Source organism: Penicillium manginii (assembly GCF_028828005.1).
Source record: "Penicillium manginii strain IBT 31320 chromosome Unknown utg000004l:1.0-7231830.0:1.0-7236170.0, whole genome shotgun sequence".
NCBI lineage: Eukaryota > Fungi > Ascomycota > Eurotiomycetes > Eurotiales > Aspergillaceae > Penicillium > Penicillium manginii.
In genome coordinates this window covers 3,461,091-3,477,744 of record NW_026643105.1, presented here as the reverse complement: position 1 = coordinate 3,477,744, position 16,654 = coordinate 3,461,091, and the positions used below count along the sequence as shown (strand labels likewise).

At 46.2% G+C, this 16,654-nt stretch overlaps 6 protein-coding genes across 6 annotated transcripts; 3 read left to right on the top strand and 3 right to left on the bottom strand.

The window, feature by feature from the left end:
- Positions 1–806: 806 nt before the first annotated feature.
- On the top strand, positions 807–1,929 carry N7533_005010 (aldo/keto reductase family protein; the record flags this gene model as incomplete). Its single annotated transcript, XM_057101660.1, has 2 exons — positions 807–1,341; positions 1,406–1,929. 2 exons carry the CDS (start codon positions 807–809, stop codon positions 1,927–1,929), a joined length of 1,059 nt encoding a protein of 352 aa, XP_056961290.1.
- A 531-nt stretch (positions 1,930–2,460) lies between these two features.
- N7533_005009 (NAD(P)-dependent alcohol dehydrogenase) lies at positions 2,461–3,579 on the top strand (the record flags this gene model as incomplete). The annotated part of the gene is made up of 2 exons (XM_057101659.1): positions 2,461–3,099; positions 3,151–3,579. 2 exons carry the CDS (start codon positions 2,461–2,463, stop codon positions 3,577–3,579), a joined length of 1,068 nt encoding a protein of 355 aa, XP_056961289.1.
- A 321-nt stretch (positions 3,580–3,900) lies between these two features.
- N7533_005008 (uncharacterized protein) lies at positions 3,901–5,329 on the bottom strand (the record flags this gene model as incomplete). Its single annotated transcript, XM_057101658.1, has 6 exons — positions 3,901–4,302; positions 4,372–4,376; positions 4,429–4,496; positions 4,543–4,660; positions 4,716–4,818; positions 4,871–5,329. 6 exons carry the CDS (start codon positions 5,327–5,329, stop codon positions 3,901–3,903), a joined length of 1,155 nt encoding a protein of 384 aa, XP_056961288.1.
- A 1,505-nt stretch (positions 5,330–6,834) lies between these two features.
- Positions 6,835–8,311, top strand: N7533_005007 (o-methyltransferase; the record flags this gene model as incomplete). Its single annotated transcript, XM_057101657.1, has 4 exons — positions 6,835–7,246; positions 7,297–7,420; positions 7,476–7,933; positions 7,995–8,311. The coding sequence occupies 4 exons, from the start codon at positions 6,835–6,837 to the stop codon at positions 8,309–8,311; spliced, it is 1,311 nt and encodes a 436-aa protein (XP_056961287.1).
- Positions 8,312–11,717: 3,406 nt separating this feature from the next.
- Positions 11,718–13,033, bottom strand: N7533_005006 (acyl-CoA desaturase; the record flags this gene model as incomplete). Its single annotated transcript, XM_057101656.1, has 2 exons — positions 11,718–12,724; positions 12,775–13,033. 2 exons carry the CDS (start codon positions 13,031–13,033, stop codon positions 11,718–11,720), a joined length of 1,266 nt encoding a protein of 421 aa, XP_056961286.1.
- A 3,073-nt stretch (positions 13,034–16,106) lies between these two features.
- N7533_005005 (uncharacterized protein) lies at positions 16,107–16,643 on the bottom strand (the record flags this gene model as incomplete). Its single annotated transcript, XM_057101655.1, has 1 exon — positions 16,107–16,643. The coding sequence occupies one exon, from the start codon at positions 16,641–16,643 to the stop codon at positions 16,107–16,109; it is 537 nt and encodes a 178-aa protein (XP_056961285.1).
- Positions 16,644–16,654: the final 11 nt, after the last annotated feature.

The window sequence follows — 16,654 nt, the reverse complement described above, 5'->3', positions numbered from 1 at the left end:
CTTTCGTGATGCCTCTGTCACAGAGTTTATGAAGGGCCTTACCATATAACTACTGGTCGCATTCCTGAATTCGCGGTCTTGACGTCTGAGGCTGACACCTAGGAACCGCGGCAAGTGGAAAGGCATTTCCGTGATATAGTTACTTTATTTATCTGAGAGTAACATCCTCATTGACTGGAGCTTATTCGCGGCTCCTTCTAGAGCCAATTGAGGGAGCTATACCCTGAAAATTCCAACACACGAACCTCTTTGAACACGATTTGTGGCGTTCGTATTGGGCGTTGCACCCCTCACACGGCGCTCGTCATGGATTGTACGGAGTACACCAGCCGTCCATCGGTCTTTGAACAATAGTACTTTGCCTCATACCGGGCTTATATACTGCCTACCTTTGCTATTCACACTCTACTATACTCGTGGACATTCTGAGTGAACGTGCTACCCTGGGGCTTATAACAAGCCTCCCTCTTAATCCTGATTATAGCAGATCTATACGCGTTTAGAAGAGTTTAACACCTCCGAAGTCGAACACACTATTATTTCGGGATTTCGCCCGGCAGTTAGTTCTACTAGCAGAAAAAAATGGAGGTTACAGTCTTGCTATGCCAAGGTCCAACCAGCGCAAACACTAATGAACTCTGAACTAGAGTGCAGGGGAAACTCGTATCGACTGACAAATACTGGCTGACTCTGAGTCATATAGCGTGGTAGCGGATCTAACATACCATCTTAAAAACGCTGAGAATCGTCCAGACCAAAAATCGCCGACTCGCAGAGATCAAAAAATTTATGATTGATAATCGAAAATGTCGCCGGTTGTGCAAAATTCCAAGCCGAGAGTGATTCTCGGTTTAATGACATTTGGACCAGATGAAGCGAGCGGTGCCCGCATTACATCCCTAGACGAGTTTAATAAGTGCCTTGACTATCTGCAGCAGCAAGGATACAGTGAGGTTGATACGGCCCGAGTCTACGTTGGCGGTGCACAAGAAGCCTTTACAGCCCAAGCAAAATGGAAGGACAGGGGTCTTACTCTGGCCACAAAGTGGTTTCCCGAAACTCCTGGTGCTCATAAACCCAAAGTTCTGCGCGAGAACCTGGAATTGTCATTGAGAGAACTGGGAACAAGTCGGGTCGATATCTTTTACCTTCATGCCGCTGATCGTTCGGTGCCATTTTCTGAAACCCTCGAGGCTGTAAATGAGCTTTACAAGGAAGGGAAGTTCTCTAGATTAGGGTTGAGCAACTACACTGCGTTTGAGGTTGCGGAAATTGTTATCATGTGCAATGAAAGAGGTTGGGTCCGCCCGGTCATCTATCAAGCCATGTATAATGCTATCAGTGAGTTTCTATTTGCCTAGAATCACCCTATATAGTCGCCGCGACTAATCTACGTCACCAATAGCACGTTCAGTCGAAACGGAGCTGTTTCATGCCTGTCGACGCTACGGTCTCGAAATTGTTATCTACAATCCACTTGCCGGGGGTATCTTCTCTGGCAAATATCAAACCAAGAATGTCCCCACCGATGGCAGGTACAGCGATACGTCCTCAGATGGAAATCTATATAGGGATCGTTACTTTAAGGATGCGACATTCGACGCTCTTAGAGTCATCGAACCTGTAGTAGAGAAGTATGGGCTGACACTGGTTGAAACGGCACTTCGCTGGGTGCACCATCACTCTGCATTGAATATGAAAGATGGTGGTCGGGATGGTATCATTCTTGGAGTGAGCTCCTTCGCTCAGCTGGAAAGCAATTTGCGAGATATTGAGAAGGGCCAACTACCTAAAGAAGTAGTTGATGCTTTGGACCAGGCATGGTTGATTACCAAAGCAACTGCTCCAAATTACTGGCATCTGGAACTGGAATATACTTACAACACCCAAGAGGCACTTTTTAAGCCAAAGGCGAACCTTGGAACTTGAATTTTGGAAGAACTCTGATCCTCTCTGTCCTAGCTAGACTGCGGCATTATCACGAATATAGGTGTCAGATCACTTTCCATGGCCGCAACTTTTGCAGGCGTACTGTTGGATCCATGTTAAAACACGATTTTATTTCTATTTAATCACTAAGGATGGCTTTTCGGTCAAATATTGAAAAGACCGGTGCGAGGATTTTCAAAATTGCACATTAGTCCTCTAGAAGCAAACGTCTTCTCCGAATTTTCGTCCGGTTAGCCCGACGCTCCACCACTTCGCCCGGTTCGCCCGAGGATACAAACCCCTTCTCTGAACACATGCTCGTCTATCCTATCTTGTCCAAGAGATCCCTATTTGTCTAAGGAGGCTTAGGGGGGCCAGGTTTACTTACTCAAATCTTGTAGCAGCGGATGCTGAATGTCTTGACGCGTCTCTCTTTTCCGTACCACTAGGCAACATCCCCAGATCTCCCCGCTTTCGCGCTCGGAACTGTCCCTCTTTATCTTCACCGTGCGTGTCGAAAACAAACCTGAAATGCCATCAAATACCCAAGTCCCGATCGTCCCGCCGACCATGCGCGCTTGGGTGCGCTCGCGACGCGGGCCAGCGAACACAACGCTCAAGCTAGTTTCAGACCATCCCACGCCCGCGATACCCGCAGCCTCATCATCCGACGTCCTGATACGCGTGTCGCATGTGTCATTGCAGTTCAGTACTGAAATGACGATGAAGATACTGCCAAGCCTGCCCTTCAACAGTCCATGGGTGCCGGAGATTGAGCTTTCTGGTGAGGTGGTGGCGGCTGGTGATGACGCGCCGGCAGAGATGCGCAATGCGGGCTCGCATGTCGTCGCGTTTGAGAGTGTTCCTAGCGCCATATTCATGGGCAGGGGCGTTCTGGCGGAATACGTGCGAATACCCGCTTGCCAAGTCGCACACATCGACGCCGGTGTTGATATGGCATCGGCCTCGGGGATTAGCGGGTCCGGCAGCGTCGCGCTCAGGATGATCCGTACAGCCGGTGTGCGCGAGGGTCACTCCGTGCTCGTCAATGGGGCTAGTGGATCGGTCGGTTCGTTGCTTGTGCAGCTGTGCAAGTTGCGTGGTGCAAAGGTGGTCGGTATAGCCAGTGGGGGTAACGAGTCCCTGGTTCGTGACCTGGGCGTAGATGAGGTAGGTTCAGATTGCAGATACTGCGCAAGGACATCGCTAATAGTCATATAGTTCATTGACTATCGTAGGCATGATAATCTGCCGGCTTATTTAGCGCATCAATATGGTGATAGGCCGTTTGACTTCTTGCTCGACTGTGTCGGCACGCAGGCGCTTTTTGTGAATTCGCCAGCTTACCTTGAGGTAGACGGAGCCGTGATCAATATCGGCGTGTTCGAGGGTGTGTTTGCGTCGGCTCGCAATGCATTGTTTAATAAATGGCTGCCGACATGGCTTGGGGGCGTTCCTCGTCGTTATATCATTTTCAGCACACCACCCGCGTGCGATGATGTGATATACCTGGCTCGTCTTGTTGAGGAGGGTCAATTGCGTATTCCTGTCGACTCCGTATTCAATATGGAGGACGCTGTAGGTGCTTACGAACGCATCGCCACCAAGCGTGCGCGTGGCAAGGTTGTGGTCAAAATACACGGCGGCTAGACCGCAGGCATTCTACAAGAATAGGAAGGGGCGTGTATGTAACATTCAATCAAGTACAGTTTTAAAAACTCTTTCTACTATGATTTCGGGTGGCAAGATGTTCAAGCCCCATAAATTCAAGTGGATAGTACATATTTGAAAGACCCTAAGATTTTGGAGCTAGGTATTAATGACTCGGAGTATATAGAATTTGAAGTACCTAGGTAATGACTACACAGATCAGTAGAATACTGGGCAGGAAACCAAGTAGTCTAATATTCTTCACCTGGGCAAGTTTCAAGCTATGTCTCTCATATTGGCTATATAGCCTCTTATCCAACCTTACCACGAGCCTTTCCTATCATCTCGAGCACGAGACTGTGAATCGTACTCGACAGTAAAGTTGTCTGTTCGATGAATAGCCAGAGTGCTCATGGGAAAGTCATTGCTGCTTTTCGGTGCCGAATTAATATCCTTATCATGATCTGCACGCAGGATACTCTCTTGGCTTTCCACATTGGTAATAGCCAAATCATCCTTCCTTGCGACTGATCTTTTGCTTCGCTCGTGAGTGGAGTTCCATTGTGTATTGCTGCCTTTATAAGCTCCGCTATGACCGTTGCTATAGGAGCCGAGAGATCGTTTCCCGAGGATAATTTCAAGTAGTGGTTGTAACGTCGGGATGCACGAAGCGATGGTGACCACGTTGGCTTCTATGTTGGTCCAAAGAATCAAATCGGCGGTCTGGGATTAACGTTAGACATCGTGGCTCTCTTGTTGAAGGAGTTGAGCGGTATATGGTAGACTACTTACGCCATCTAGAAAGCTGTTAGCAAAAGTGGGTGTTGTTGCACAATCTGGATGACTTACATGTATAGTCAGATTTGTCTGCAAGCCCGTGCAACTGAGTGCATTTCACAATGGCCATGGCCGCGGCTCTGATTTGCATTAGAAATTGATCCATATGATCAAGGACCAACTTACATGGCACCTAGACCCAGAGCAGCAGACAATGCAATTCTTTTACGCAGGGACATCTGCAGGTTCATTAAGACAACCATGGGGTAGAGGGCAAGATAAAGGTCGACAGTAGCCGACATGGCTACAAACCTATTAGTACTCTGGTAATCAAGAGGGGGGTCACAGTTGGAAGTTACCTCCAGTAAAAATTGCGTAGTCAATCAACATCCAGGTACTTTTGCAGGTCGCTTGGCCCGTTTGTACTAGTTCTGGTGTCCATAGTGCACGGGGAGGGTCGCACTTCAATTCATTAGCCATGGCTATTGGAAAGGGGGATGCTGTCTCCTCTTACCATAGTGAAAAGAATGATGATGCAAATACACGAAACTGCCGCCGTCATGGAGACTAGTGTCCACAGAATGATCTTTTGTACCATTCCCGGATTGAAGATTCTTGTGATCATAGCCGTCACTGCTATTTTCGGAATGGTAAATGAGAGGATACCGAGCAGAAATGAGAGGTTATTCAGAAGCATCGCTGCTGACAAGTTGAGACTAGGATCCTGTAGAACAACATCTTGATGTTGTCCGAATCCCGCCATAACTGAAGCTGTCGTGACACCACAATAGGCCAGACCAAGAGCCATTGCAACTACAATCAAGTAGTCATCAGGGCCAAACATCTTCAGCATTTTCAAGCGAATAAAAACTCGAGCAGCGACAATCAGAAAGGTCAAAGATGTCAGCGTCCAGAGAACTGCCAAGATCGTAGGACCTTTACTTTCATGTTCATTCTCAGCTGTCACGACCATTGTGACTGCTGATTTGAATTTTGAGCTTGTCGGCTGGGGCGATATGTAAAGCTTCTCCTGCGTGGATGAACGATAAAAGTAAGTCACCTATGCTATATATGGCGATTCTGCGGTTTGCAGCGAATGAAGCAAGCATTTGGAAAAATGTGAGGACCTGTCAGACTCCCGTTGATCAGCCACTACCCTTTTCCATTCCTTTGGTTTTCGCCCCCGGCCCCTGATAATCGGTAAGGCCCAGCAGAGCGGTCCCCTGAAACTGGCCGTTATTCTTCAGACATGAATAGCTTGAAAAGAGGCAAAACAAAAGTACCGCGACCCACTCTCAAGTGGAGAAAAAACACACGGTCGTAGCAAGGATCACCAAGTGTACCCCCCCTATAACGGGAAGTCCTCCCAAGTTTTTACTTTTATCAAGTTGATTGCTGAAATAAAGATCAGCGAGCAGGATTTACCCGAACGTTTTTGACAGCATGTGGATGCAGTACCCCAGTGTGGCGTTTTTGACAGGTCTTCTATGACAACGCCATGTGGATCTGGTTATGGAGCTCGCAACGCTAACGATACCAAGTGACGCGAAGGAGCGCTTAATCAGGGGCGCCCGCGCTAAGAAACCGAAACGGGATATGCCGACACCTGGGCATTACCACGAGGTAATAATCATTATAGTTCGGTCCAGGCTGCCATTACCCTAACAAGCACCCTGCATAAGGTGCCCCATGATGAATGAATGCGCAAATATTCCGAGTCCGTGGCAGGAATGGCATACGCTAGCAAGTCTAGATTCTATTTCTATAACTAACTCCTGGATTCACTGTTGCCAGTGTACTACTATATCAGAGCCTGCCGAGCTTGATTAGCCGACTGACATAAAGAAACGACGATTTGTTCGAATTTGCAACTCGGACCTACCCTTATGATTATAATTATGTACTCAATGTCAATTTACAGATCCTGCCCAGGTGTGCCGTCGGCATTAGCGAATACTTCCGTCCACATCCGTGTTCTGGCCCCAAGGGCTCCACTGAAAACGGCTGGCCCACCGTGCTCGTAACCGTGCCACCCACACGTCTGGAGTACTCCATACCTAATGTACGGAGTAGAACTGGGTTAAAATGTAGTTCGAGCAACTAAGTGGATAATTCAAGTGTCGGGTCATTGCGAAATTACCTATCAAAGGAGTAGAATGGCCACATGTACATTCGTTCACGAACCGGAAAGAGGTGTTATGAATCTCCGCCTTGGTCGCCTTAACTTTTAACCCAATTCTGTTAGCATGTGCCACCAGAGATGAAAGGATTGAGCAAACTAACTTAAAGATAGACTGTTTAATATGATTTGTCTCCTGAAGTTCCTTTCCCAATTGAGGGGGGTACAGCGGGGATGCCTACATTCGGCCCATGGACGGGGTATTCCGGTAGAGAGCAAGTGGCAGAGCATTAAAGCCTGCCTCTCCCCCTTTGGCATAGAGGAATCCATCACAAAGCTGTTTCCTAAATTTTACCAAAATGACTGTCACATACGAAAACGGTGCTGATGGCACCAACGGCACTAAAGGTACTAACGGTGCCAAGGTTTCTCACGAGGCCTTTGTTGATGTCTCGTCGGCCATTGCGACCTCGACCAATCTTCCAGATCATGTTCCAGCTTTGCTTGAGAAGGTTGCTGAATCCGGCACAGCTTTCCTTTCAAATGATCCAAAGGCTCGCACAGATCTCTTAGATGCAGCTCGCGCTCTGGTGTACGCCACAGAGACACCCAGAGAGGCCATGATCCGGATAGCCTGGTCGCAGTCCACTCTGTATGCGTGTATCGAAGCTGGTGTCGACATGGGCCTGTTCACTGCTCTGTCTCAGGACGACAAACCTAAAAATGTTTCATCGCTAGCTGAGGCTGTTTCTGCCGAGCCCAAAATGCTAGGTATGTTCTTCAGGTCCCTTGCCCAAGAACTTTATTAAAACCGACTATAGCTCGTATTTTGAAGCACTTGTGCGCCATGGGTGTGATCCTGGAGACCGGTCCTGATGAATATCGTCGTACTGGATTCTCCATCTCTCTTATGTCAGAGCGCTTTAGCGACGCCTACCCATGCATGTAAGTTACAAAAGTTCTATCCGATCTTCCCAATGCTGATATCCTGTCTCCTTAGCACCGATTGCATTACGAATGGTGTCATGGCCCTCCCCAGCCATCTCAGAAAGAACAACCTTCGTAACCCTACAGACGGTACTGATTGCGCATTCCAACTTGGCTACGACACCAAAGATCACTTTTTCGAATTCCTCGGGACACATCCGATTTGTGCCAAACAATTCAACAACCATATGTCTGCATACCGCCAGGGTCGTCCTAGCTGGATGGATGCTGGATTTTATGACGTGCCCGGACTTGCCGATCTTGCCACGGAGGATGAATACGTTCTTATTGTTGATATGGGTGGCTCCCTTGGTCATGATCTGAGTGAGCTTCGTCGCAAATGGCCTCACGTTCCTGGCCGTTTTGTTCTTCAAGATCTTCCAGCTGTGATCCAACAAGCGCAGACTATGAACCTTCACCAATCTATTGAGACCATGGAGCATGATTTCTTTACCGAGCAGCCTGTAAAGGGTAGGTTGGAATCTAATCATACCCCCGAGTAAAGCTAAATCTGACAAATCTCTTATTATAGGGGCTCGTGCTTATTACATGCATTCGGTCCTGCACGACTGGCCTGATGAGAAGTGCGTTGAAATCCTCAAGAACATCGTCCCAGCTATGAAGCCTGGTTATAGTAAAATCTTGATCAACGAGAACGTCATCCCTGAAACAGATGCCTACTGGGAGACAACTTCACTAGACATCATCATGATGAGTGATTTTGCATCGTGCGAAAGAACCGCAGCCAACTGGCATTCCCTGGTGGAAGCCGCTGGCCTCAAGATCAGCAAAGTCTGGACCGTTCAACGAGGCGTGGAGAGTCTCATTGAGTGTGAACTTGACGAGTAATCCTAATATCCGGGGTACTCTGGCTAGTACACTTGGGCGAGCAAAGTCTGGGCGATGGGCGTGTATTCAAACTTAGGATGAAATTGCATAACAATATTATAAACTCTATCCTTCACGGGTCCGTAATATAATGTGTTACAAAGTGGCCCTCTTATGGCTATAGGTCGATACCAAGTGAGGAACGATCAATGAAGGCCAGCAGGAAGTCTTTCAGCCCCCATGCCCAGGTGGTTAATGTATTTTTCGCATCCCAGTTTCCAGGGTTCTTTTTCTCACTAAATCCAATTCAATCCTACCTCGCTGATCCAGTGGCCATACCCTAAATACTTGTTCATGCGATTTTATCTAGCTTGTAAGATACTAGTATAGCAAGGTGAGGTTGCGAGCTTTCGAAGGATCTTTTGTCTTTCTAGCTCACCCATTTCCGGGCATTATGGAATTAGTCTTTTTTTTTTGTTTGGTCTACCACTCACTTGCCCATGTAATGGGCTTCTGTTGTGCTTGGCCGTGGCATTCTAGCTCAGCGGAGGCGCTGTAAGCTCCGCAATAAGCTAGTCTAAAAATGTACTATAGGGCTCGAATAATATTTGCTTTCGATAATTCGTAGGCCATATAGTGGTGTTTGTAAGATTTTTAGGACTTTCCAGTCCCTCAAGAACTTTACTTAGAAGTTCAACCTCGCACAGGAGCAGAAAATCTCGATGACGGTCGTTGGTAACAAGCAGACGTGACTGTAAACAAGTGAGCAGAATTCATGGAGAGTGAGAGTAAGTCTGTGAAAGATTTACAGTGTCAGAAGTTCGACCTGAGAGCCCAGATTTACGCTTTTGAATCTGGGCAAGAGCTAACAGATCACACAAGAAGTACGGATCTGCAGTCCACTCTTTCTCAAATTGTTTCCTTCGATGTCCATTAACACTCGAGTAATGAATGTAGCCGATTGACGGGGGCGAATTATTGGAGATGGGGCAGGAAAATTGCTTATGACGATTAAATAAGGTATATTCCGGTCGGTGGACAGGACGGCCCTGAAAATAGAATGAGGATCCTCTCCTGCTCAAGAATTTTGTCAGTGGTTGCCATGAACCCCTAGGTATTCTACTAGTACCAAATATAGTGACCTGGGCAGCTCTTACATATAATTTGCAAATGTGTGCTCCTTGCCGATCAGAATATTGACGAGTGATTGACGTTTTTGAACATTAAGAAGATATTTCGCTAGCATTTCTGCGTCATGTTGTGACTGAGAGCTTCCACTTTTCGGATCTCTACACTCAGCCTGAGATGGCGCCCTGTTGGAAGAGGTCCATGCTCATCTTTTGCTTAACCTTTTTCATTTGCTGCATAACTCTAGTCTAAGCGAAGTTTGATACATACGACCATAGGGTGTGGAGAACAGGGCTTCCCGTCCGCTCAGCCGTACTTAAGCCACATACTAAACGTGGTCAATAGCCAAAGAGCCCTGGATCTTAAATTAGCGTCAGTTTCTGTGTTAGGGTGAGTGTGGGTGATATGGGTGAGAATTCTGGAGACTGGGGTGAGAGAGGTGAGAACAGGGCGAGAGGGGTGAGAATACCCACTGTAATGCGTTGCGTTCTCCAAATCTGCAATGATAAATAATAAAAGCCCGAGGGCGCAAGTCCAGTCTGCTATTCCTGAATTCTTTTTTACCCAGCTACCCAACTGAAGATACTCCTAGAAGAAATCCAAAAGAAGCTGGACGAGAGGCAGACACGTACTACATTACGTGGTTTTATATATAAGTATTAGAACATACAGGAATAAGTAATTAATAAAATCTGCTATAAGCAGCTCGTTCTAGCTATACTTCGTAACTATAAGAATATAGTACTAAACTGGGTACTATAGGTAATTAAGATATTATCTTAGATAATTGAGGCTTATTAATATACAATAGCTAGAGACTTTCTTGTAATAAAGTGACCAACGCTAACTTCTTTAAAGAGGAGCCTAATCTAATCCTGTAGCTGTTGAAATCCTTTACAGAAGATTACATTGCCATAAGGAAAAAATTATCCTTGCAGAAGTCTGTATATCTGAACTTAACTAATTTTATATTTGCATGCTTCTTTGTCCCAGCTACACGCAATGTCAGCCATTTTCTAAAAGGAAATGGGTAGGGGAGTTGGTGGCTCATACTGTCCCACGACCGTCTTGTATTGAGGTGTTGAGTCGTTCGGGGTAGTACAGATCGGACTGTCAAGATCAATTTTATTTGCTACCTGAACGTCCTCCACCTGCTTATTGCTTTCATTGCGGGTGACCTTCACCAGCAACTGCTTCAGTCGAACCATGTCGAGATCGGCGTCGGGACTCGCCCTGGGAGACAGGAGTGTTTGGAGGTTCTCCGCCGGAAAGATCGAGCAGCGCATTCTCAAGGAATACTCCAAAGAGACTCTGCAGATCCTTTACGATAGCTTGAATCGTAGCTGTCCCCTTCGTTGGGTTGCCCCGACCTGTTCTTTGGATTCTGAGTTGTCTGCAGGGCTGACCTACAGGATTGTCGCGGATTTTACTGTGTGGCCTAAACTTGATCGTTGATGTGCGATCTTGAATACTACGCTGATGGCATAGTAAATGCAAATTAGCTCAGCTATATGGACTGACCACCGGTCTATTGGCCCCACCTGGACCTGTTGGGATTCGACAATCTGTAGACTGTTGTCAAGTACCGCAACGGCGGCGCCCAAGTGACCCTCGCGACCAGAGGCATCTGAGAAGACAATAATATCTGATAAAGACCTTACGGTCTCAGCTCGCTCCGCCGCTGTTTCTCGGTCTGATTCAATCTCAATCTCCGCAAAGGCCTCCGCTCGCCACGGCGGTAGTGGGCTCGGATCAATCGTCCCTATTTCATTTAGCCTTTGTAGGTCCATTGTCTTCTGTCTTAAAGCTTCTTCTAGTGGAAAGCGAGCATAGTTTTCAATTAAACAATGTAGACGTAAAAAGGATACACTCGTCATTCCTCTTTTGGGACACAAAGGTGGCTATGTGCAGGTGCCAAGTAGACTAGCATTTGGTGGACACCTGGATATTGTTAAGCTGCTCCTTGTGAGAGACACTCAGAAACAGGTATATGAGACTGAATGCGCTCTAGCTGTGCTCAGTAATCAGTCAGACTATCCTAGGGCGCACAGTGAACGTTTAGATCTGTGTACATTGGTTTGTTCCAAGGTTTAAGTAATATCCAAGCTAGGAACAAATAAACAATCCTCCAAATAACAAAATCCTCCAGATAGGCCATTTGCTCCCACCAGAACCCTAACCACGTGCCTATGGATTACTTCTCGCATTTTCCAGGAAGTTGAGTGTAGTTCCGAGCCATGATCTCCCAGCTAGCGATATCCTTGCGATCTCTTAGACGCATTAACTTACAATCAAACCATCATTCATCCTTCTTCGACGATTGGCTTTGGTCGGATTTGGGATCAAGAACTGCCATCTGAAGGGAAGAGAGTAGACTCAAAGCATACGGCGAGTGATCGATTTCATTGAAAAGGTCAGTCACATCTGTACCAATGGCATCTTGAAGTGTCGCCGGACCACCTGGGTGGCTGTGCATGAAATCTGTGATGTCGCAAACGCGCCCAGAGATAGATACCAAACATGATCCCGTTCGAGTTAGATGCTCATAATCGCTCCAGGATAAGACAGATAAGACAGTTGCTTCATTCACGTCTTCATAAGACTTGGGCGTAATGCCTTGAGCGAGCATTCTCGCTTGTTCAATCTCTCTCTCTGAAGTTTGAACCAAGTTTTTAGCCAGTCCCAATTTGGCACAAAGCTGAATGAATAATTTGCTTAGATCGAAATCAGGCAGACGAAGTCCATTACGATAATCGGATGGAAATCGGTGGTGAAAATTATGATGGCCTTCCCCTGCAGAGAAAATCCCGAGAAGAAGGTTATCTCTTGCAGATACACCAGTAGTAAATGGCTGCTGGCCTGACCAATGGGCCAACGAGTTGACAAGGAATGTTGCGTGGTGTCCGATTAACAATCTCCATGCGACCGCATATTTCAAGCCCCCAGAGAAGTCGTGCCAACCAAAGTAGCAAATCAAGGGCGGGATAATTATTGATACAACCACCATAAGAGGGTAGTAATTTCGTCTCTGCCATTGCGCAACAGGATCGTCCTCAATATCCGACACATCAACGGGTCCCCAATGCTTGTCATTGAGGGTAATAAGCCAGCCCAAATGTACCCAAAAGAGTCCCTTTTTCACGTTGTATGGATCTTTATCAGTATCCACATAACGATGATGAGATCTATGGTGACGGGCCCACCAAATAATATCGAATTGTGGTATACCGCATGACAGGACTATAAGGAGATATCGGAGAGGTTTCACTGCCTCATATGATCTATGCGTCCACAAGCGATGATATCCTACAATACATCAGTAAACTAATAAACTCTCAGCTTCAGGTATAAGTTACCTGCTGTAATTCCAATAAAGAATAGTGTATGAAGTACCACCGCGAGAATTGCAGTTTGCCGCAATAACGGTACTGTTCTTCCCAAAAATATGTCCCAGAAAGGTAGAATGAAGGGCAGGAATAGAAAATAGGGACCAAGGAACCAGTGTAAATTGTAGTAATAAAAGGAAAAGCCAGATAGAGTGTCTCTGCCAAGCCTCTTGAGCTGGTCTCTAGGGCTGTCCGAATATGGCTTGGTTGATATCTTATAATCGACCATCTTCAACGAGCAAGCATCAAGATAAATGGTCAGTACTAGTAAATTCCACCCGATCGATCTTCTTGTGGAAAAGATATGTCCAGGACTAGTATTGTTGAACGGAAATACATCATTGGCACTATGATATAGGAGATACTTTTATTAGTAATATGATGAAGAGATCCGTGCGGCTGAACTATCTTCAGCTGTGCGCATTATAGAATTGAACAAACCCCACAAATAGCATGATACCTATACAGTTCCCTAGAGCGGAGCTCTGTGACTGGTAAAATTCATGTTGCACAAGAGCGGATTTCCATGGTACAGAAATAATACGTAGCTGAAAGTGGACTGTTGTGATACATAGGACAGAGAGTCGATATTCTGTATGGGTAGTCGTGTCTTTGAAACCTGCCAGTTTGTGGTAGCACAAGAGATTAATTGGAGATCCCAGACGGGAGGATCGGCGCTTCAGTGCGTCCGTGTCCTCACGAGGCAACTGCTACCTATCCATGACTACGTCATGGGGGAGCTGGGGAGGCGAGAGAAAGTCGATGTGTCTTTTTCTGTTCGAAGCTGATACCAAGGAAATGCGAAAGAAGGGTTTCACAAGAGATTTACGCAGATAAAGAAAGAATGAGCGCACTAACAAGAGAGCGAAAGAAGTGATGGAGCTATGGAGGTAAAGAATCGACCCATCTTGACTAATAAGAACTCCTATGGCTATACGGTAGGCACTCTGACATTTTACATGATATGAGTGAGTAGAGAGACCGCTCAAAAAAGGGGATGAGTTCAGGTATGATTATGTATCACAGGGTCTCGAAGAAATGGAAGATACCTTTGTTAGAAAGCTGTGACAAAGATTTTGTGCAAAAGCAAACCCCAGAATTCAAGATTATTAAACTTTGAAAGACTCCATGCCCCACCAAAAAAAAGAAAACATGAGTCTGCAATTTATACGTCAAGGTGATCCGCATTCTGTATATGTATGCGAGGAATACGCATTTCGTATCGTTATGAGATTCTGTGCCGAGAGAGCGCTCCCTAAGGTACGCTTCATCATCAGATGCCTGCCATAATGTGAACTATCTTTTGAAGATATTTTGAATGGCGATTGTAGAAAAGTAATCTTGATATCCGCTGGTGAGCTTTCCATCGACGGGGGTGATCCAAACGCGCTCAAGTAACAGCACGAGCATATATTCAAGATCGCAAAGTACTTGAACAATGTGTTTCGATTTTCCTTGCCGATTCCAGAAGGGAAAGATCTACATTAGAAGGAATACAAACATTTTGATGCGGCCCAGAACCTGAAGCGTAATTTGTCAAACTTGCTTAACAGTGCATCTGATAGATGGGTTCGTCCCGAGGGCTAGGAAGCAGCAAAGGCAGGAAATAGGGCAATGTTCATGGGAATCTGCAGGCGGTATTAGAGAACAAAGGTCCGAATAACGATAAGCCAATTAGGAATAGAGGAAATTTGAGAGAAATATAGCCTTTTGACTAGCCGGAGGAAAGCTAGCTTGACTCTGGAGAAGGGTCGTAGATTATTCATCCCAAACTGTATTCCTCAGGTCAGATCAATGCAGACAGTTGAGTCATAGGCTTTGGTTCACTACGAATATGCCAGACCTTTGAAGCGGTGGAAAGGGTCACAATGCGCTAGGAAATGGCTCGCTGTATGTACTGAATCTGTAGAAGACAGCTGAATGTCCAAGGCTTCTTTTTCTAGTGACTGTGTCGCGCTCTAAGACAGACTCATAATTCCTTCATTACAAATGGTGGCTATGTGCAGGTGCCAAGAAGACGAGTTCTTCAAGTGGTGGTAGCTCATCTAATGATATACACTTCACTTCAGTTGAGTGGGTCAGTGCGCGACTAATGCATGACGGAGCGTGATTCTCACCTTGTCTATTGCGCACTCACCCTAATCACCCGGATCGCGCGACGCTAAAGCGGCGCTCACTCCATTCTCACCCGGGCGGCGCACCCACCGCACTACAATCTGGTCTGGGCTCGGATATCTAAGTGATTTGTACCATATCGACATTTCCAAAGAAAATTGGGAAGAATAGACTTGAACTCATGTAAGACCACATTTGGGAATAGAAGGGAAAACGTGGCTGCTTCATGGAATCCCCGAGCGACGATCAAGCCCTGAGGTGGGCTTTACATTACTAGTAGGCCTAAAGGGTGCCAGTGTAACCGCTCAATCATTGACTTTCACTGAGGTCTTGTCTTACAACTATTAAGCCACCTGGCAGGGAATATTCATAATAAATTTGCCGATGCAACCGATTTCGAACAGCTTTACGACTATACTAGTAGTATATTGTTATGTAATCCTAACCTTCGAAGTAAAGCATACTGATACTAGTATCCATCGATTGCACTGAAATATACCAAGAATATTTAGGAGTGTCATGCCAGTGACAGATCTCTTAGTAGTCTGCTACTAGTAGCGGTTAATTTCACCTGGGCAGAACCACACCAAGGTAGTATTAATTACAATGTCCAAGCTTGAAACTTGAACTAACTGCTTTTATCACGAGCTGGAAACACATGGTAATGTTCTAATAGTGTAACCGTTTACTGCCAGATTTTCCCTAACTAATTCACGGTTAAATCATGGATGATTTCTGATTCATAACGTTGGCTATATAGTACCTACCTATTACCTAGGCATAGGTAGTGAAGTCCCACCTATCACCCGTCAAGACCTTGAAGTGGATAATGGGGAGCCCATATGTGTACGGGTCGAGGCGAGGTCTACCAAGGCTTCAACATTATCACACGAAATTGCGCGCCTTTCGTAACATCTGCAGACTCTGGTCTCTACCATGCCTAGTACACTTTCAAAGCTTTGGCTCGGAGACTTGAGATGGTGGCGCTGATAAATTTGTCAACCATATACCTTTGCTGTAGTCATAAGAGGTGGAGCAGTAGAATCGATTCGTCAACGGATCCAGCTGTGACATATCCCTACTCTCCACTGGAGACTTGTGCACGCTCAAAACTGGGGATGAAGAACTTCCGCTTGACTGATACCACCACTGGACAATGTTCGAGGGCCGATATGAAGCACCCATATTTAGACCGAGCTCAATAGGATCGACGAAAATCTGCGTGCGTCAGTAAATGTATCTGAGGGTTTGTTGAAAAATTGTAATACCGGATCGAACCCAGATGTCTTTCGGTCGTACAAGCCAACCACGGCATATACGGCCTCTTTAGCGCTTGCTTTATATTCATTCCGTGTAATCTGAAGATCTTTTGAGTCCGAATCTTTAGTTGATGCAGCCCAAAACCCAGATGCAGATAGAACGAAGGCCTGCCCAACCTCGCAGCGCTGCCAGGTACCGCTCAAATCCAAATCGCTGTTAGACCACAGGCCACTTTTGTGGGGTAGTCCACGACACCAGTTCAAGCCGTAAATAGGCTCCCAGGCTATCATTCTCCGAGGGCTCTGTTCGAAATTTTTCCAAATCAGATTGGTGAGAGCCTGACCTTCGCTATTCAGCACTGTGTGTGCTATGTAGAGCTCGAAATTCGCACGAATAAGCCAATCCGCGTCACTTTCATTCTGCCAGAATTCTATAATTCGGTCCAACGCCTTGATAAGTGTCATTTTTATGATCA